At 41.4% G+C, this 18,252-nt stretch overlaps 1 protein-coding gene across 1 annotated transcript in view; it reads right to left on the reverse strand.

Annotated features, from left to right (window-relative positions):
- The window catches only part of tbc1d9 (TBC1 domain family, member 9 (with GRAM domain)), a 45,536-nt gene continuing 27,284 nt past the window's right edge, over positions 1-18,252 (reverse strand). Inside the window, exons 9-21 of the mRNA XM_036575001.1 lie at positions 18,054-18,204; positions 16,085-16,299; positions 14,635-14,752; positions 13,827-14,112; positions 12,492-12,621; positions 12,219-12,317; positions 10,933-11,001; positions 8,805-9,045; positions 7,386-7,451; positions 6,205-6,291; positions 4,820-4,888; positions 3,920-4,023; positions 1-2,265 (exon numbers count right to left, since the gene is read on the reverse strand). Of these exons, the coding sequence (XP_036430894.1) occupies positions 1,477-2,265; positions 3,920-4,023; positions 4,820-4,888; positions 6,205-6,291; positions 7,386-7,451; positions 8,805-9,045; positions 10,933-11,001; positions 12,219-12,317; positions 12,492-12,621; positions 13,827-14,112; positions 14,635-14,752; positions 16,085-16,299; positions 18,054-18,204 (2,424 nt within the window). The 3' untranslated portion in view covers positions 1-1,476. The remainder of the gene's footprint in view (positions 2,266-3,919; positions 4,024-4,819; positions 4,889-6,204; positions 6,292-7,385; positions 7,452-8,804; positions 9,046-10,932; positions 11,002-12,218; positions 12,318-12,491; positions 12,622-13,826; positions 14,113-14,634; positions 14,753-16,084; positions 16,300-18,053; positions 18,205-18,252) is intronic.

The following is an 18,252-nucleotide window of genomic DNA, read 5'->3' on the forward strand; positions in this document are numbered from 1 at the left end:
TAGGATAACTCCTTCTGTTCTTTTAATTATTTTGCAGTGAATCATTTACAGTACACTTAAAACCATCCACAGAGAAACTAATAAAAACAGCAGCATAAAAACAGTCAAATCAAAACTGATTTTAAAAAATGTACATAAAAGTGGACAGCCATGCCACATGCCCGGAATGGGTGAAGAACGAAATTAAGGAAGAAATAAAGTTGTAAACCTTTGTTCTCTTCAGAGAAGGGGGTGTATTAAGTATCAGACACTGCTGTCACCTTCTACAGTGAAACAGGGCCATATATATGCAATCTACCTGATCTGTTACCACTAAATGAAGGCTAGTAGGCTAAGTCCCCTATTGTAAAGTACATCTCCTTTTTATGGCAAAAAATAACTCAAAGTGCAGGTGCCAGTGACAGAGAGAAAAGACAGACAGATAGAGAGATAGATAGAGAGAGAGAGAGAGAGAGAGAGAGAGAGAGAGAGAGAGAGAGACGCTGAATCCCAGATGGCTTCCTATTTGACAAATATTACACTACATAAGCCTTATGCTAAGATTTGTTCCCTACCTAGTGCACTATTTGTCAAATAAGAAGACACAACTGTAGACAGTGGACTGAGAGGCTGCCAGAGACATCTGTACATAAGCCTGTAGTGATTTCCCACAAGAACTGTTTGAATCAGGTCAGCCATGCTAACTCTCTATATCAGGGAATTTGGTCATTTCAGTCCTCTTCCTCCACTCGATCCACTTGCGCCCTCACAGTTTCCCTTAAGACTAGGTCTCCACCTGTCTTGTTTATCCTACATTCAAGATTTGCGATATTGTTATGGTAGAGAGGAATAGTTTAGCTCAGAAACGCTAACATGGCTAACAGTAATTGGATTTGCATAATGTTAACCAAACCCAAGCAGCTTGCATTCGTTACTAGTGACTGAAGCACTTTTGGGCAAAGTATTCCTTACAAGTCCACTTCAACGTTACAAACCGTCTCCTTTCAAGTTTCAAAGACAAGGACTGGTCACTCCCTGACTAGGCAGTATAAGTGTAGACACAACACTACTATACACAGTCTACCTGTATTACATACTGTTAGTTGTCAACATTACTCCATATAAAGTACACCAAGCGCACTGTAGCATATAATATGTGGATAGGTCCATTCAGCCTTTCTATGGGTAAAAAGATCCATTTCAGTCTGCAACAAGTGAGAACCATTCACAGTCCTTCTTTTGGCCCAGATTCTTCAGGATGAATTCACATTAGAGAAAATACACAGGCAAGAGCCATTTCTTTTCATTCCAAAATATCCAGTGTCTTAGAGAAATATATGGACTTTCAAGGTGAGGCCGGGACTGGCCGAGGAAAAGGTAGTTGAGAAGAGATGAAACGTGTGCATGTAAATATGTAGATTGTGCCCCTTTTGCTTGGACGTAATCAGTTTGCAATATGGACACAGTTTAAAATGGACACGTTAAAATAGCACGTTATTAGCCCGAGAGTGAGATTTCATAGTCGCTGATGGAAACATGCGCCTGGCCCACTTTGCGCACATTCTTGGCATTGGTGATTCGAGCCGCAATGTCCACGGGCTTCTCAAAGTACTGCACCAGGGCTTGTTCAGTGAGCACGGAGGCCAAGAACTGCTCGAAGGTGATAGCCCAGTCTTTATCGATGCTGGCGCTGTGTGGAAGGCCACCCGCGCCATGGGGCCCGGCTCCACTGTGAGGCCCAGCTCCGCCAAGGGGCCCACTATTGCGCACCAGCACTGTGTCTTCTGCTATGTCTTCGCACTGCAGCTTATCGTCCATCTCATGGGAGCCGGCGCTCAGGACAGAGTAGGAGGACATGGAAGTGTCGTCTTTAGTCTCATCATCCGATATCAGCATGGCGGAGGATGTGCCGTTGTCTTTGGGCGACGAGTCTTCCAGCTTAATGTCCTCCATGGGCCCAGTGATGCAGCTGGAGTTTAGCTCACCATCAGCTGCGCCGCCAGGCCCTGTGCTGGAGAGCTTTGCATGTGTCTCATCAGTGGAGGAGTGGAAAGAGTCTCCACGTGCCCTCTGCTGCTTCCTCCTGTGCATCACGGGTCGGTCTTCTTCCTCTTCGTCATCGTCATCTTCGTCCTCCTTGCTGGAAGGACTGCAGAAGAGCTTTCCCACCTCGCCCATCTCTAGCAGCAGGCTGGTGACGGTGGCTGTGGCGTGGTAGAGCTCCTGCTCACTGAGGTCCTCGCTGAACATGTTATAGAGCGTCTTACAGAGCTCTATGAACTGACCCTGAGAGGAAGAAAGAGAGAATTGTTGTTTAAAATTTTCGGATTATTCCTTATTACTAATAGTCTATGTTTCTAATCTGTGGAGAGGTTGAAAGTAAAAGCTGTAATATGAAAAATGAAAGTAAATGAGGGTAGTTATGCCAATGAGTCTTAGGCTAGCCAAGAACATAGTTTCAAACCAATTATCTGGGTAATAAGGAAGTGTTTTTGCTTCTAAAATGCTACATTAAGACAATTACAAATAAGCATGCGGTAAACAATGACAAGAATGTTTGTTTATTTGCTAGCTGCTATTTCTAATGTTTTTTTTAACTAACATTTTATTTTCGCACACAATCAGGTTTGCAGATACAGTTACCTTAGGACATACATACTCATGGTTAACAGTGGACATGATACAATAAAGGAGGGAGAGAAAAAAAAAGGGGAAGAAATTGACTATTTAGGATCGTGCCTCAAGGTAAGATATTAACAATCTTTAATAGTCAGTTGCTCTAATGGAAGCACTGTTGTAACTTGGGACAACCAGAGACCAACAGATGGAAACTGGGGAGTTGACCACAAAAGTAAATACATTTCTTGGCCAAAGATACTAATATAAATAAGAGGTGCTTTGTTTTATAGTCAAGTACAAGTTCCATGTCAAAGTTTAATAGGAACAAAGCAGGAGAAAAGAATTTCTTGTTTTAACAGTGGAAAGTTAATGTCATCTTGTGAGCCAAATAGTAGAACACAGGCTTTGTTATTCTTCTCCACCATGCAACCAAGCCAGTACATCAATTTGTTAAATTTCACCATCATTACACTCAATTTAACTTAATAAAGTATTAATCAGCACAACTATGTATTGGAAGGTACCTGTATATACCAGGCTGGCTCCAGGAGAGGTTTGGAGATGGTTAAACTAACACACTGACATAAACTCACAAACCACAACTTAAATTGATGTTTATTTCTATTTATTACATTACAGTCATGTTCCAGTCAGGATGGAGGCTGATCCAGGCATATTTTAATGGACTGGCTATTGGCTATATTAGGACAGATCCACCTCCGATCATTTGATTTTTTTGTTTGCAGTGTGTTTGAGCAAGCTGCTTTTCATATCCTCCCAGGACAATTTCACTCGCGACTGATTAAAAACAAAATCATCATTCTGTTTTACTGCTTCTGGGTTAAAAATGTTTAGCAGCATGTTCAAAACTGAGAGAACATGAAGTAAACAGTCCAATAAGTAAGTAAATAAATAAATAAATAAATAAATAAGTCAGAGTATATACCATTTCACACTTATCAAAAATGAAGGGATTTTACTGTTGCGTTTTAAAGTAATTGGTAGCCACATCATCAAGGAGGTCAGTCAGACAGGATTGTGAAGTGAAACACATTATAAAACGGACACTTTAAAAAAAGTCTAAAATCAGTCTAAAATGACACGCATTGAAAAAGAAGTGATTTTACAGTAGCATTAACTAGCAGACTAGCACATCTTACCTAAATTATGTGGCTGTATAATTTATGAAAACAAAGATCAGCCGAATGAATTATGATGACATACTAGTGTTTTTCCAAGCAAATAAACACACACTGCCAAAACAGCTCTAAACAACTTTAGACTTTTACACAACACTGCATGCAGGGTAGTACATGTGTACCTGGTTGAGTTTTGGGAGATTCTTCATGTTCTCTGGTTTGGATTTGGTCTCCTGGTTCCACAGCCGTAGGTAAGTACGGTAGTCCGGCGTGTGCATCTTCTTCACTGCGGTGGTGAGAAAGAGGGAGAAGACCAAATCAAGCCCGCAGCAAAAAATGCACAACTCAGACTGTGAACTCAGCAAGTATATATTACTTTCTCAGAACCCTGTCATGACTTTGATGTTTCAGAGTTCAAAAAGCTATTAAAACATATGCTTCTTAACAGTAGATTAAACTTTAAAAAGGGATTCTGTCACTGCATATTTGATTAAGTTGCTCTTGTTAAAGTTTAATCCCCTCCATGGGCTCTGTGGACAAAATGAGGTTTTAAAAGGTTCAAACGAATAGAAAAGATATTACACATGGAGACTACAGGGCAGCACTGAGCAAGAGGAGAAAAAAAAATATGCTTCGGAGGCTTTCATTTCCCACACAGCTCAATATTACGGCAAATCAACTGGTAGATTGCTCAATCCAGCTGAGGCCTGCTGCTATTAATTCATGTATGAAAATTCATGGTCCTTTGAGTGGTGAGAAAAGCAGTTGAGCATATTTAATGTTATATGGTGCTGTTCTCATCTGTTTCCTTAAAATGGGGCAATGAAGAAGTTATAGCTAAAGATTAAATTCTGATTCAGTAATGCTGAAGACCAATGAATCAAAAAATAACACAATTTGTGGGAACAACCACAAGAGGGCACTACATATTGCCCTTAAACCAAAAAGTGAGCAAACGGTGCATCTCAGCCAAACTTCCTTTCTGCTTATCAGAGCTACATTAAAACTGCGTTCAGTAGTTTTTACAGAACAATAAGAGACATATGTGCATGCATGCTGATAAGTGCATGTGTATTTCCTACCTTTTTCATTCTTGAAGGTGACTCTGACAAAGCCATCATCTTTCTCATTTTTGCCCTTGTGGTCATGGCCTACAATGGAGGAGAGGGCGTAGGTCAACATAAGGACAAACAAAAAAAGTACACCGACCATCAGATCTCAGACCAGATGTTAAGCATGTGAGTATTAGGCTCGTCACGATTAGCTGATTAAAGAAAATCACAGACTAAAATTTACTTTCTGGGAGAATCAGAAGTGGTTAGCTAGTAATTTGCTTGAGTATAATGTATGCGTGAAATTACTATAATAATACTCATTTCTCTTACTGTAAGAAACGAAGCCCTTTTAAGACTTTTTGTTTATCTTTCACCAGTAAAGTACTTTGGAGAAACATTCATTCATTCATTACATTTAACCGCTTAATCCAGACAGGGTCACGGAAGCAGTTGGGAGAGCAGAGAGTCCCAGACGACCCTGTCCCCCACAGGTTCCTCCAGCTCATTCTGGGGGACCCCGAGCCGCACCCAGGCCAACTTGGAGATATAATCCCTCCAGCGGGTCCTAGGACCACCACAGGGTCTCGTCCCAGTAGGCTGTGCCTGGCAAACCCCCAACGGGAGGCATCCAGGGGGCATCTTGATCAGATGCCCGAAACACCTCAACTGGCTCCTCTCAATGTGGAGGAGTAGCAGCTGTACTCTGAGCTCATCCCAGATGACCGAGCCCCTCACCCTATCAGGTAGAGTGTAGCCCACCACCCTGAGAAGAACGCTAATTACCCACAGCTCACGACCATAGGTGAGGGTGGGGTAGACCGACCAGTAAGTAGAGAGCTTTGCCTTATTGCTCACCTCCCTCTTCACCACTACAGTCCGGTACAGTGACCACATTACTGCTGCCGCCTGTCCCAGCCTGCGGCCGATCTCACAATCCCTCTTCCCATCACTCATAAACAAGACCCCGAGATACTTAAACTCCTTTGAAAAATAGACACTGGCTACAGCTAAGCATTGTTTGTTCTTGTTCAGTTCTCATTGTTTGGCCCTTTTATAAAATTTATGATAATTCGATTAGCCCCTTTGGGACCCAGTGTACAGAGATAAGAATTGATAAGTGGAGTCTGTATACATTTATGATGTAACAAACAATTGTTCCTGTTTCAGCTTTGCCTTTTTGCAATTTTGAATGTTTGCTTTGAGAAGAATCACAAACGTTTCAACTGAGTTGGTCTCTCCAGCTGAAAGATCTACACAAATGCTGATCTAAATGCTGACCAAAAAAAGAGTGAAATTTCATTTTATCTGCTGATTATGCTCCAGAGATCAAACCATGCGCAGCAGCTCATCTAGACATGTACGGCATATTAAACTACAGCACTGTGAGTGCAGTCTGCAGTGTGTAGGCCTACCGTGGGACGTCTCAGGGGTGATGTCCTCAAAGAAGTACTGCGTGGCCTCAAAAGCGGAATCTGGCTCGTCCTGCTCGTGATGCAGCTCTGAGAGAGAGAGAGAGAGGAAAAGAGAGAGAGAGGAAACTTCATTATGTTAACCCCTTAAACAGTAAGGGTCTATATGTGGGTCCGCACTTCAATTCCTTGCTCTCATATAGTACTATGCAAAAGTCAGAGACCACCTTTCATTGATATCATTTCCAATTCAAACAGCCATAAAGTTAATAAGGATAATACATAAGGACAGTTAAAAAACTGATCAAAAGCAACTGGTGGGCACACTAAACCTGAAAAATGTAATAATACATTTAGTTGTTGAGGCTTTTGAGGAATTTTCTATTAAAAACATATGTTCTGCTTTTTATCCCTGAAGGTAAAAAAATAAACAATTTGGACTTGTTTGTTTTGACCAGAAAGTAAATGAATTGCAAGGTGGTCTGACTTTTGCACAGTCATAACGTATTAGTTTTATTTTTATAGTGGTAACTGAATAATTTATAGCAGTTACTAAACAAGTCTCAAGATTAATAAGTGAATAAGAAGCCTGCAGTTTAAGGTGTCTGAAGCCTCCCAAGCCTGTTCATCAAGCACATTTACTCTTCACCATATATTGCATTCATAAATGCCAGTTTGAGGAGAGATCTAGCTGTAATAATGGATCAGTGCTGCGTGCCGTGTTGACACTGCACCAGGCTGTGAAAGAAAAGAAAAAACTAACATGATTTTGCTGCAGAAAAGAACTGAAACTAAAGGAGTTTGTATTCAAGAGGCTGTTTTAGAAGCTCCTTCTGCTCTGAACGCTCTTCCCTAGCGTGCAGTGAGGGTGCTGACACAGCCGGTCCGCACAAAGAGGGAAAGCACAAGAGAGAGAGACAAAGAGAGAGAGAGACAGAAGGGGAAGACAGTTGCTCTACATAACCAACCAAATGGGGAAGGAAAGACAGGGCAAACATTTCTGCTTTCTGGAGCAAATAGGCCCAAACAGAGCCAGGAAGATTAAACCCAGCTACGAGCCACGCACTGACATGCACAAACACAAAGTGCCCTGTTTCCACACACACACACACACACACACACACACACACACACACACACACCCACACACCCACACACCCACACACACCCAAACACACTCTTACCTGGCAGTAAGTGCATCTTATAGAGGAGTTTCAGCTTCTCTGTCAGGTCGCCGTGGCACAGAACACCTACAACATAAGATTACAGTGTGAACCACTGCAGAGCATGAATTGCTACTTAGCTGATGAGCTTAATCAGGTGTGCTCACTGAGCTGGAATGCTAAAGTGCAGTGCTGTGGCCCTCCAGGACTGGGCTCCCCTTTAAAGCCTGGGTTATACTTAGACAATAGAACACGAGAGGCAAGAATAACATCAAAGCTGTGATTCGGTAAAGCAAAGAAGCCTCGAATATTAAATCCAATGTGTTTTAATACTGGCCACCCATTCCACCTCAAAAAGTAATATCCTTTTGTATTAGGGATGAACTGCAATCTCAGGTTCAGCTCAGCTTTTTCAGCACTTCAGTATCTTCCAAATGAGCTTCAATGTCATTTTATTCCAGCCAGTCTATAAAGCACTTCACAGCCCATCATGTTTGCTGAACTGTCTTCTATTTGTTTCCGGCTAATTTCAGTATTGCTTAGTGACAAATACAGTTTCAGACTTTGATGTAGTCCTGCTGTCACACTTCTTTAGAATCAGAACAAACAGGCTGCAGAACAAATATATATAGAAAGGATCTAATGAATTCATTTTCTGTTTTTGTATGTGGTAAAATAGAAACATACTTAATAGAAACGGTTAGTTACAAAGTAGTCGTTACTTAGCAACTGGTGCTCAGCGGAATGAGAAAGTTGGAAAAAAACATGTTATCACAAATAACAGCACAGCTAGAACGACTGTGTCGTTGGAACTAACTGTTGTATAATACCCTGATTTTAGCCCCAGTTTTCAGTCAGGCTGAGTCTGTCGTAATTGGCTCTAGCGTGCAGATTTTGGGACGGACTTTCGGATGTGTTTAACTAGTTTTCTTATTAATGTTTCACTTCAATGTTTGGTTTGCCATCTGAATCTCTTAGTAATGGGAGATCACGTGTGTTCGTGTGACTTGGGTAGTTTGGTTCAGTTCAACAACTTAAAAACTGTGCAATGTGTACCTTGTGCAGTATCTGATCCCCACTACCACCAAAAAAACCAAAAATCAGTCAAATATTGTGAGATACTCAGCCTTTCAAAATCTGTTAGTACTCTTAGGAGGGAGTGAAGAAGAAGAACTTTTCACAGTGTAAATCTCTGCAATGCAATGGAATACTTTGGAAACACTTCTGTGGTTAGAATAGTTGTCAATAAGCATGCTGTGTTGTGTTGGCTGGTGGCAAAAGTGTCCTAACTGTAAACATTTCTAAAACTTTAAAAACCATCACTGACTGCTTCCACATTTTTGGCCTGTAGCAGAATCACAAACATGAATATGAATGTAAACGCACCGTCACAAACACACAAAAGCGTGACACAAACCCTCTTTCCCTCCCTGCACTCACCCAGGCCTGCGATGAACTCTCGGAAGTTGATGAGCGCGTCAGCGTTCTGGTCGAGCAGGCGGAAGAAGCGCAGGGCCAGGCTGTCGGTGTGCGTGCCGCTGGCCCAGGGGAACAGCACAGTAAACAGCCCTTTAAACTGCTCCAGGTCCATGCGGTACTGCTCCAGGTAGGGCAGACTAGGGTCGTGGCGGTCCATTGGGTTACTGGTGCCCCCCCAGTAACAGCTGGTCAGGTGTTCTGCCTGGGGGAATCATCAGAAGATCAGCAGAGAGTTTAATTAAAAATTCACAACAGGCTAAGAATTACACCAGCCTATGAGTTGGCTGAACATTAAAATACTGTGATCAAACTGGAGCAACAGTGACAGTCTTTGAATCTATTATTAACCTAACAATCATGCGTTGTTTACGGAAAACACAGTGAAGCATCCATAGCTACCCGTTAGCAACATGCAAACTGCATCAAAATGCATCACATCAGTTTCTGACACTGTAAGACATACTGTTATCTATAAAAATGGACAAAGTCTAACAACTTGACGTGATGTGAGGTAAGTGGGTGATTATTTAGGTATGCAGTAACCACAGTGCTAATGATTGCCTACTTGCTTCCATTATTTGTTAGCTGCATTTGTCTTGTAGCTCCAGTATAAAACTAAATAAGCAAACTTTAGATATCCCCTTTTGGCTTATGAACTACATCTGGGGTTAGTGAAATATTCCATAGATATTTGACCAAAGCATCACTTTAAGTTTAAGTGTGAAGTATACAGCCAATAAAAGTAACTGCATCTTTAAACAAAAAAAACAAAAAAATGTCAATACTGATTATCACAGTCTATATTTTCTCTGCACAGTTTTTCACTCCTAGTTAATGCTTGGTAACACTGTCCTCCATTGGGCCAGGCTCAGAGTGACAGCAGCAGTATTTTGTGAAGTTAAGTGGGCTTATGAAGGCATAAATCGCAGTGCGGGAGAGAGCCAGAGGGGAGCTGTAAGCGTCTCAATGCCTCGTGACGGGGTGTGTGGTAGCTAATGGCCAGTGATGGAGAGCAGGGGAAGAGCAGGGTGGAGCACAAAGTCAAACTGTAGCTCACTCACTCCACACTGATACAGGCCATGCCTTCCCGGCTGCCTCTCCAGCGCCAAAATGATGGGTAGCATCTTCATCTAGCTCTCATTACACACAAGCACAGGCTGCTATGGACTGGGCTGTGAGCAGCTTTGGGGAGTAAAAACAACTGGCTAGAAGTGCTTTTCTGTGAAGAGCTGGCAAAGTTTGCTCCTTAAGGTTTACACTGGAGCTATGAGACTAATATTGCAAGCAAGTAGCAAAAGCTCATGTTCCACCAGTTAGCACTGTGTAAACCACATGCATAAATCACGTACTTGCTGCTGTATAAAAGTACAGACAAAATCCAGACCTGAGCATGGCTGATGCTTTCAGACTGCGATCATCAGTATTGACATTTTATGTTGGGTTTTAACATCTTTTTACCATTTAATGATGCAATTACTTTTATTGGCTGTACACTTCACACTTAAACCACATGTAAAGTGATGGTTCAGCCAAAAATCTAACTTACACAATAATCTCCTTACCTTTAATGCAGTCCGTTAGTCAAAAGGGATATCGAAAGTTTGCTTCAGCATCAAAACTCATAACGAAATTTAATAATGTTATTTATATAGCACAGTTTCAGGAGAAGGTGAAGGTGCTTCACACAAGATAAAAACGATACAATAAAAAAAGATAAAAAATAAAAAAATAAAAAAATAAATAGCCCTGGAGTCACTAATTAGAGCATTAGTTCAATGTAAAAGTACATCTAAAAAGAAGTCTCTAGAGACTTGGTTAGAACACACGCAGCACAATTCTCAGAATGTAATAAGCAAAAGTGAGTGAAAAACTTCAGTGTTTGGACTAAGTGTGTAAGTGTTTAAGCATGCAGTCTGCATGATGCTAAGTGATGGGGTAGGAAACTTGTTACTTGTTAGCTACATTAGCTTTGCATCCACAAATATGACTGCTACATTTGGAATAAAGGGGAAATCTGTACATTTTTTCTCTGAACTATCGCTTCAACTACAGTTTTAGAAGAGCTCTACAAAAGCTTCCTGTGACTTACCTTAAAGAGGCAGTACAGCTCTTCCAGCTCATCGATGCTAAAGGCTGTCTCTGTCACAATGGTGCGAACCTTCAGCAGAGAAAGAAGGGAAGAGAAGGTAAAGGAAGGAAAGGGAAGGGAAGGGTAGGAAAGGGTAGGGAAGGTTAGGGACGGGACGGTAAAGGTAGGGTAGGGTAGGGTAGTGTAGGGAAGGCAAGGGAAGAGAAGGGTTGGGACAGAAAGGGTAGGGACGGGAATGGTAGGGAAAGGTAGGGATGGGAAGGAAAGGGAAGGGATGGGAATGAATGGGAAGCGACAGGAAGGGATAGAGTGACAGAAGAGGAGAAGAGGAGAGAGAGAAGAGAAGAGAAGAGAAGAGAAGAGAAGAGAAGAGAAGAGAAGACTTGTATCATGTATATTGCTATGCTGATTTGCCTCCATGTAAATCACTCCCTCCCATCTCCGCTTTGTCTTTGCTGAACTCTACATCTATAATACAGGTCTGGCTGTATGTAAGCTGTCTTTTTTGTTTATTTGAATACATTCTGGCTTATAACATCAGGGGGTGTGTTTCACAAAGCTGGATTTCTCAGTCAGCTAGTTAACTTAAGTGCAAAGCTGACAACTGTCCATCCAATAGGTGTGTCCCTCAGCTCTTTTCCTATTGGACAGGCTTGATTTTGGGTTTATCTGGCAAATGTTCCTTTGTAAAATACTCCCCAGGTCTCAGGGACTACAACTGAAAATTAGCCATTTGGCTTATGTTGGCACAAGTAGCTTTAGGTTAATTAATGCACACAGTCCCTGACATATACAGACGAATAAATAAAACAACAGACAAGAAGATCACGTAAGGCACATTACATAAGAGTAGCTCCTAAATGTTCTAAACAATCAGAGCAGTCATAATCCTGCTGCTTACAACTGGTGGAGAAGCACATTTCTCCTGTTCCTGCGGGAATTCACACAGCGCTGACTGTGTGTGTATAGTAACAGCTTCATGATCATGTGCTCTGCTTTTGTCTCCAAGCACAAGTGTATGTGTATGGAGTCTTTTCTTCACCCTGAATCACTGACCTCAGCTGACACCAGAAATGCCTCAATGCACTTCTATTTAATTAAAGCTTTTCACTTGGAGGGTTGGAGATTTACCAAGAATTCCAAAAGTGCCAACTAAATTGGCCTCACACTATTTGCCCTAGGGTTATGTTTGAGGAGGAAAAAAATAGCCCTTTTTATTATTAGGCTCAATAAATTATTAAAGCAGTTAATGGTGTAGGACAAAATATGCAAGGAAGGGTCATTACCACGTTGCGTTTTGTGGTGTCCTCGATAGTCTGGATGACCCTGAGCCTCTGTTTGAAGCGCATTTGTTCAATCACATCCGCTCGAATGAAGCCAAATTTCTGCAAATGTCAAAGAGTGTTAGAGAGAGAGAGAGAGAGAGAGAGAGAGAGAGAGAGAGAGAGAGAGCGCCTTGTGAGCCTGCAGACATTTAGCCACATGAACAGAAATGCACACACAAAAAAAATGAACAAAAAAAAACAACAACAATAACAACAACAACAACAACTGCACACCTCGTAGGAGCTGCGGACGAGTTTGAAGATGTCCACCTCAGGGTGAGGCTCGCCATCGTCCGTGAGGAGGGAGTGAAGGTGTGGGATTGGCGGCAGGGTGCTGTCCTTATTGGTCACACTGTCCAGATACCTACACACACACACAAACATACACTCAGAATTTTCTGATTCTTTCATATGTGTTTAACTCCAGACTTTCCATTTCAGCTATTCTGTTTAAAATGTAAATGACTATGGTACAAAATATCACCTATACAAATTACACGCCACACACTGCATGACTTTTAATAAACTAACAGAATCCAAAAACACAGAAAAATATATTTATCAGTTTCTTGTCTTTTTGGCATTAGACGATAAGGCAAAAAGTTTCAGCTATGAAGAAAAACCCAGAAAACACTGTTATCATATGACACAAACAAAGCTAAACTGGACTGGACTGGACCTGTTTGCACTTTCACACAGACACAAAAAGTGTCAACAAGCAGCTCCTCTGTCCCTGCACTGAACACGCAGAGTGCATGCAAGTCTCTTTTATTCTCTCTCACTGATCATCTCATTCTACAAGACCTCTGAACGTTTTGAGTCATAAAAAGCAAAAACACTTGAAAATACCGGAGGGCTTCCGTTCACTTCGGAGCTTGATCGGAAGGCTAAAGATGGACTCATTTCTCCTCTCACTGTATCAGATGATCCAAGCTGTCAATCACTTGAGACTGAGCTCTTGAACTGGAAAACTGCTTCAGATTGTGAAAATTTGTCAGAAGTAGCCCATTGGCATTAAAATCAGGCTACAAAAATCGTGTAGGACCAGCTTAAGATGGCTCTCTTTCCAATGTTAACATCGGTCTTAAAGCGAAAAATCAAACTGAAAAAAATCTCCCTTTTACCCCAAATACAGTTGCTCAGCCAAGACAAGTTTGATGTCTGAAGCTTATAGTTCATCAATTAGCATCAGGCAATCTGCACACCCAAAACAGCACAGTTTGAGGCAAGTTATTAAACAATCTCAAACAGATTTGCATAAGTGGTTTCTGATGGGCAAAAGAATGCTACATGGCTAAAAACAGTGGTAGCAGCCACTCCGTAGCCTGAATTTTGCCTGGAATTTTGTCCAGGTTTTTGGTTACATACTGTCTGTTAACTGGTTCTAAATGGTGGTGTATAAGCTTGTTAGCTACATTAGCCTTGTGGCTCCAAAACTAAATAAGGAAAAAAAACAGACACCAACCTGTCTTGGCTCAGACAGACCTCAGACGCCTAACATGTCTTGGCTCATTTTTACTTAACTACTGCTTTAAAACTAAACATATAGATGTACAGCTCATCGCTGACCTGCCCAGCACTGTCATGGCCTCTCCGTCATCCTTGCAGTTGAGCAGCTGGTGTATATTGGCATCCAGGACGGACAGCGCCAGCTGGAAGATGAGCTTGATGCCCTCGTAGAAGAAGCAGTCCACGACCACCACGGCGCTTTCGAAAGGCATGACGGACAGGAAGAGTGTGAGGAACCAGGAGAGCGAGATGGTGGAGATCACACCAAGCTCTTGCATGCAGTCATACAGCTGAGGTACGTAGACACGGGCGAGTTCCTCAAACACACCCTGATCTACTAATGCACCTGAAGAGAGAACACATGACACAAAAATCATGCACACAGAGAAGGATCCGATTTCATACATAGAACAGTGGTATACACTTATCACGCCTAACATCATGACCACCTCCTTGTTTCTACGCTCATTGTCCATTTTATCAGCTCCACTTACTATATAGGAGCACTTTGTAGTTCTACAGTCACAGACTGTAGTCCATCTGTTTCTCTGCATACTTTGTTAGCCCCCTTTTACTCTGTTCTTCAGTGGTCAGGACCCCCATGGACCCTCACAGAGCAGGTACTATTTGGGTGGTGGATCATTCTCAGCACTGCAGTAACACTGATATGGTGGTGGTGTGTTAGTGTGTGTTGCGCTGGTACAAGTGGATCAGATGCAGCAGTGCTGCTGGAGTTTTTGAACACCTCCGTGTTTAAAAACTGATTATTAATGTGTTCACTTCAGCATCACTATTTAAACAAGATTTAGCTTTAAATATAAAACTGTTATATGTTTGACCAAATGTTTTTGGTGTAATCATCACTCACCAACGACTCTGGTGTTGTAGTAGTCTGGCAGCATTCTCTCACATAGCGCCACCAACAGCCAGAAAGCCTCCTCCTCTTTAGCATAGAGCAGCAACACTGACGTCACGATGTTCATCGCCTGGACAAAGACAATAACGCCACTGTTTTATACAGCATCACTAAAACAGCTCATTTCTCTACCGTGTTTGTGTGTTTTGTACGTGCTGGAGTTTAGCCACTGTTTGGGTTCTGGACGGCGTTTGTTCAGAGAGTGTGTGCTTGTGTGTGGAAAGCCTGTATTATGTGCATGCACGTGTCATGTTTGCTTGCAGTTAAAAGTAGCAGTGTTGTGCTGGTGGAAGGTGTGCGCTGTACGCTGCGTGTGGGTTTTATGATCATGTGTGTGTGGCTGGTGGTAACTGATGCTGCAGTGCGTGTGTGTATGTATGTATGTATGTATCAGGTCGTAACCTGCGGTGGCGTTGTGGAAAGCACACGTGGGTGTGCACCTGGTGTTAACCAAAGGTTGCTTTGTGAAAGGTGTGTGGGTTTGTTTTTGTACATTTTCAAGACAAAACGTCCAGAGTTTGTAGGAAACCAGTGGGAAAAAAAAACAACAAAAAACTGTGGTAATCTACAGCACCTACAAAATGCTCGAGACTGTAAAGTGCCTGTTTTCATTTGCTTAAAATAGAATTGGCAAAACATTTTTTTGGTTACTTAGGTAAAGATTGGGGTTAGGTTTAAGGTAAGATATGATAAGATAATCCTTTATTAGTCCCACAGTGAGGAAACTCACAAGGTCTAGATTTAGGATTAGGTTTAGGATTAGACTTCATTCTGATGAAATTAATAATAGGTATAAACATCTATATAATACATATATGACACATTACTACATATAGGTCTGTACAAATGTTTTAAACACAAAATAATAATTTGCAAATACTGGCTATCTAGGCAGTATGAATTTATTTGCACAGAAAAACACTAAAATTACAATAAATACAAACAACATTATTACAATAAGTAGTGATTTTATGTATGTCAATGTGTTCATTTCCAGAAATCTCTTATTTTGGCAGCCCAGTATTACTTGTAGTTAGCATCCAGTATCTGGTTGGCTCAATCAATGTTTCATTAGATTAAATCAGGTGTGCTGGTGTGATTTGCACAAAACTTTGCAATGGCTGGTGCATCAAGGAGAAATTTGGAAAGAAAACTCTGTTCTTCTAACTAGCTCATGAGATTTTTTGAAAATATGACATTCATGCTATGTTTTACTGTATTTATGTTTATTTGTATTTATTGTAATGATGTATAGAGTTTGTTTCAATGTTTGAATGTAAAAAGCTTTTTTATTGCAGAGAGAAATGCTTTAAACAATTTGCATAGATGCCTAAGACTGCACAGTACTGTATATATGCATACATAAGGTATGAACACGGTACGTGTGTGTGTGTGTGTGTACCTGGCAATAGCCGATGTTGGGGTTGCGGAAGGCGTATGCGGTCAGAACTCTCCTGAGGGCAGCGATGCCCATCTCATTCTGAAAGGCCGGATGCTCCGGGAGCGAGCGGTGAAGATCCCGCTCTATCTCCTCTGTAGCCAAATTATACTTCCCCATAGACTTCTCCACCAGATCCTCATAATACCCCGGGTGAGTGGCCATCTCATTAATCGCCCCTGTTCACACACACACACACACACACAGAGTGTGACTTTTACATTACTTTCAGCAACAGCTTGTAAACAGGAAATGGTTTTAGGCCAAAGGTGTGTGTGCACTACTGAGACTACTGGAGAAAGTAGGCCAACAGGTGGGTGCAACCGTGAATGCAGCTGCGCGTGTCCATACATAAAAATACATTAGACAAGTGTGTAAAAGCAGCTGAACACTGTGACCACTTCCTCCCCATATTAACTTAATGTACCGCACGCTACTGAACAATCTCTAAATTAAACACTGCAGAAGGAAATTAACATGACCCAGTGAAGCAATGAACGACGGCCAGAGCTAACAAAAGTTCAGTTTTTGAGGTAAAAGATCGTAGAAATCAATGTTCAGTTTGCTTCTTCAGTTTTACACTGGAGCTAATGTAGTAAACAAGTGTTCATTATGCAAACTGCATGCCTAAGTCACCACATGATCTCTAATAGATTTGTTTATGTGGCTTCCAGCACTGGCAAAATTACTGACTAAGTCAGGCTTCACGAAGGCTGATAATATTGTTTTAAGTTATGCAATAACAGAACAGTCAGTGGCAAGAGTGTGATTCATTTAGACATACAGCTTGCACAGTAATACCTGTTGGGCTATAAGCTTCCACTACTTGTCAGCTACATTAGCCTTGTAGCTTCAGTGCTAAAACTAAAGAAGAAAACTTCAGACACTACACAGCTCTTGGCTGCTCAACCACATAAGAGGGAGATAAGAGGGGATTGTTGTCTATGTCTTTAAGATTTGTGGTGTTGGTGTTATTGCAAGTGTTTGCAATGCATGCATGTAAAAGGAAATAACTATTGGGGGGGGGGGACGAAAAAACTAGAAAATCAGTTTCTGTGTGCAGCTCAGCCAGCATAACAACCAACTACACCAACTTTTCCCCTATCAAAATGATCAGATTACTGTCTATCTGCTCTACAGAATGTCCACATACAGAGCATGAGTTTGTCAAAAAGAATCATGTGAACCAGACCATTCAGTTGCTTCATATCAGGACATATTTCAGCCTATTATTACCTTTATTCAGCTTATAAACCAGACACATAACTTCAGCCGATGGCGCAGTGAAACAGCTGTTGGATGTTTGCAAATATTCCCAATAAAAGTTTAATTATGTACGTTTAGCAGCCGTCGTGTGTGAGACGGGAATTGCATTGTCAACTTTCATTTATCTTAGCTGTGCACTCTGAGGAGTTTTGCAATTTTTATGTGTATTACAATGCAAGATAATCCAGAAATGAAGCGCTGATCTCCTGTGCCTTTAAGGCATTTATAAATTACATCATCTGCAATAGTTATTTACTGTACTATACTATATAATCATTCACTGACTCAATGCAATTACATTAGTTTGCAGTCCTTTCTTTTCTAACATTTATCATAGTGTTTTTGAATCTCAGTGACAAACAATGGAACAAATTCTGCTACTATAAAGGCAAGAAACTGACAGCATAAAATGCATGATGTTATTCCTATTAATAATTGCTTTTTTAATATTGGTTTATAAGCCATTAGACACCATGACAATATGTAACTGTACACATACTTTTTCACCTAGTTTTACATTTGTATTGCTGTATGTCAGCTTTAACCTCCCAACATTGGTCTCCCCATCTATTAGACCACATTTGCACCCCAGTACAGCTTGAGCATGCTTTTAGTTGTATGTGAGTCAATGTGTGTCTATCTATGCATGTATGTGCCTGTGTCTCACCAGAAAACAGCAGCCACAGCTCTCCTCTCATGTTCTCTGGAATTCCTTTGAGCACCAGTTCTTTGGTCTTCTCTGTGCGATACATACACACGCCCTGCCCGTACTCTGCAAAGTGATTCTTCCAGGCCTGCTCCTTCAGAAACTCCTTAGCCTGAACACATATCAGCAGACACACACACACACACAGTTACAAAACCGC

The sequence above is a fragment of the Colossoma macropomum genome, unplaced genomic scaffold (genome assembly GCF_904425465.1).
Source record: "Colossoma macropomum unplaced genomic scaffold, Colossoma_macropomum, whole genome shotgun sequence".
Lineage (NCBI taxonomy): Eukaryota > Metazoa > Chordata > Actinopteri > Characiformes > Serrasalmidae > Colossoma > Colossoma macropomum.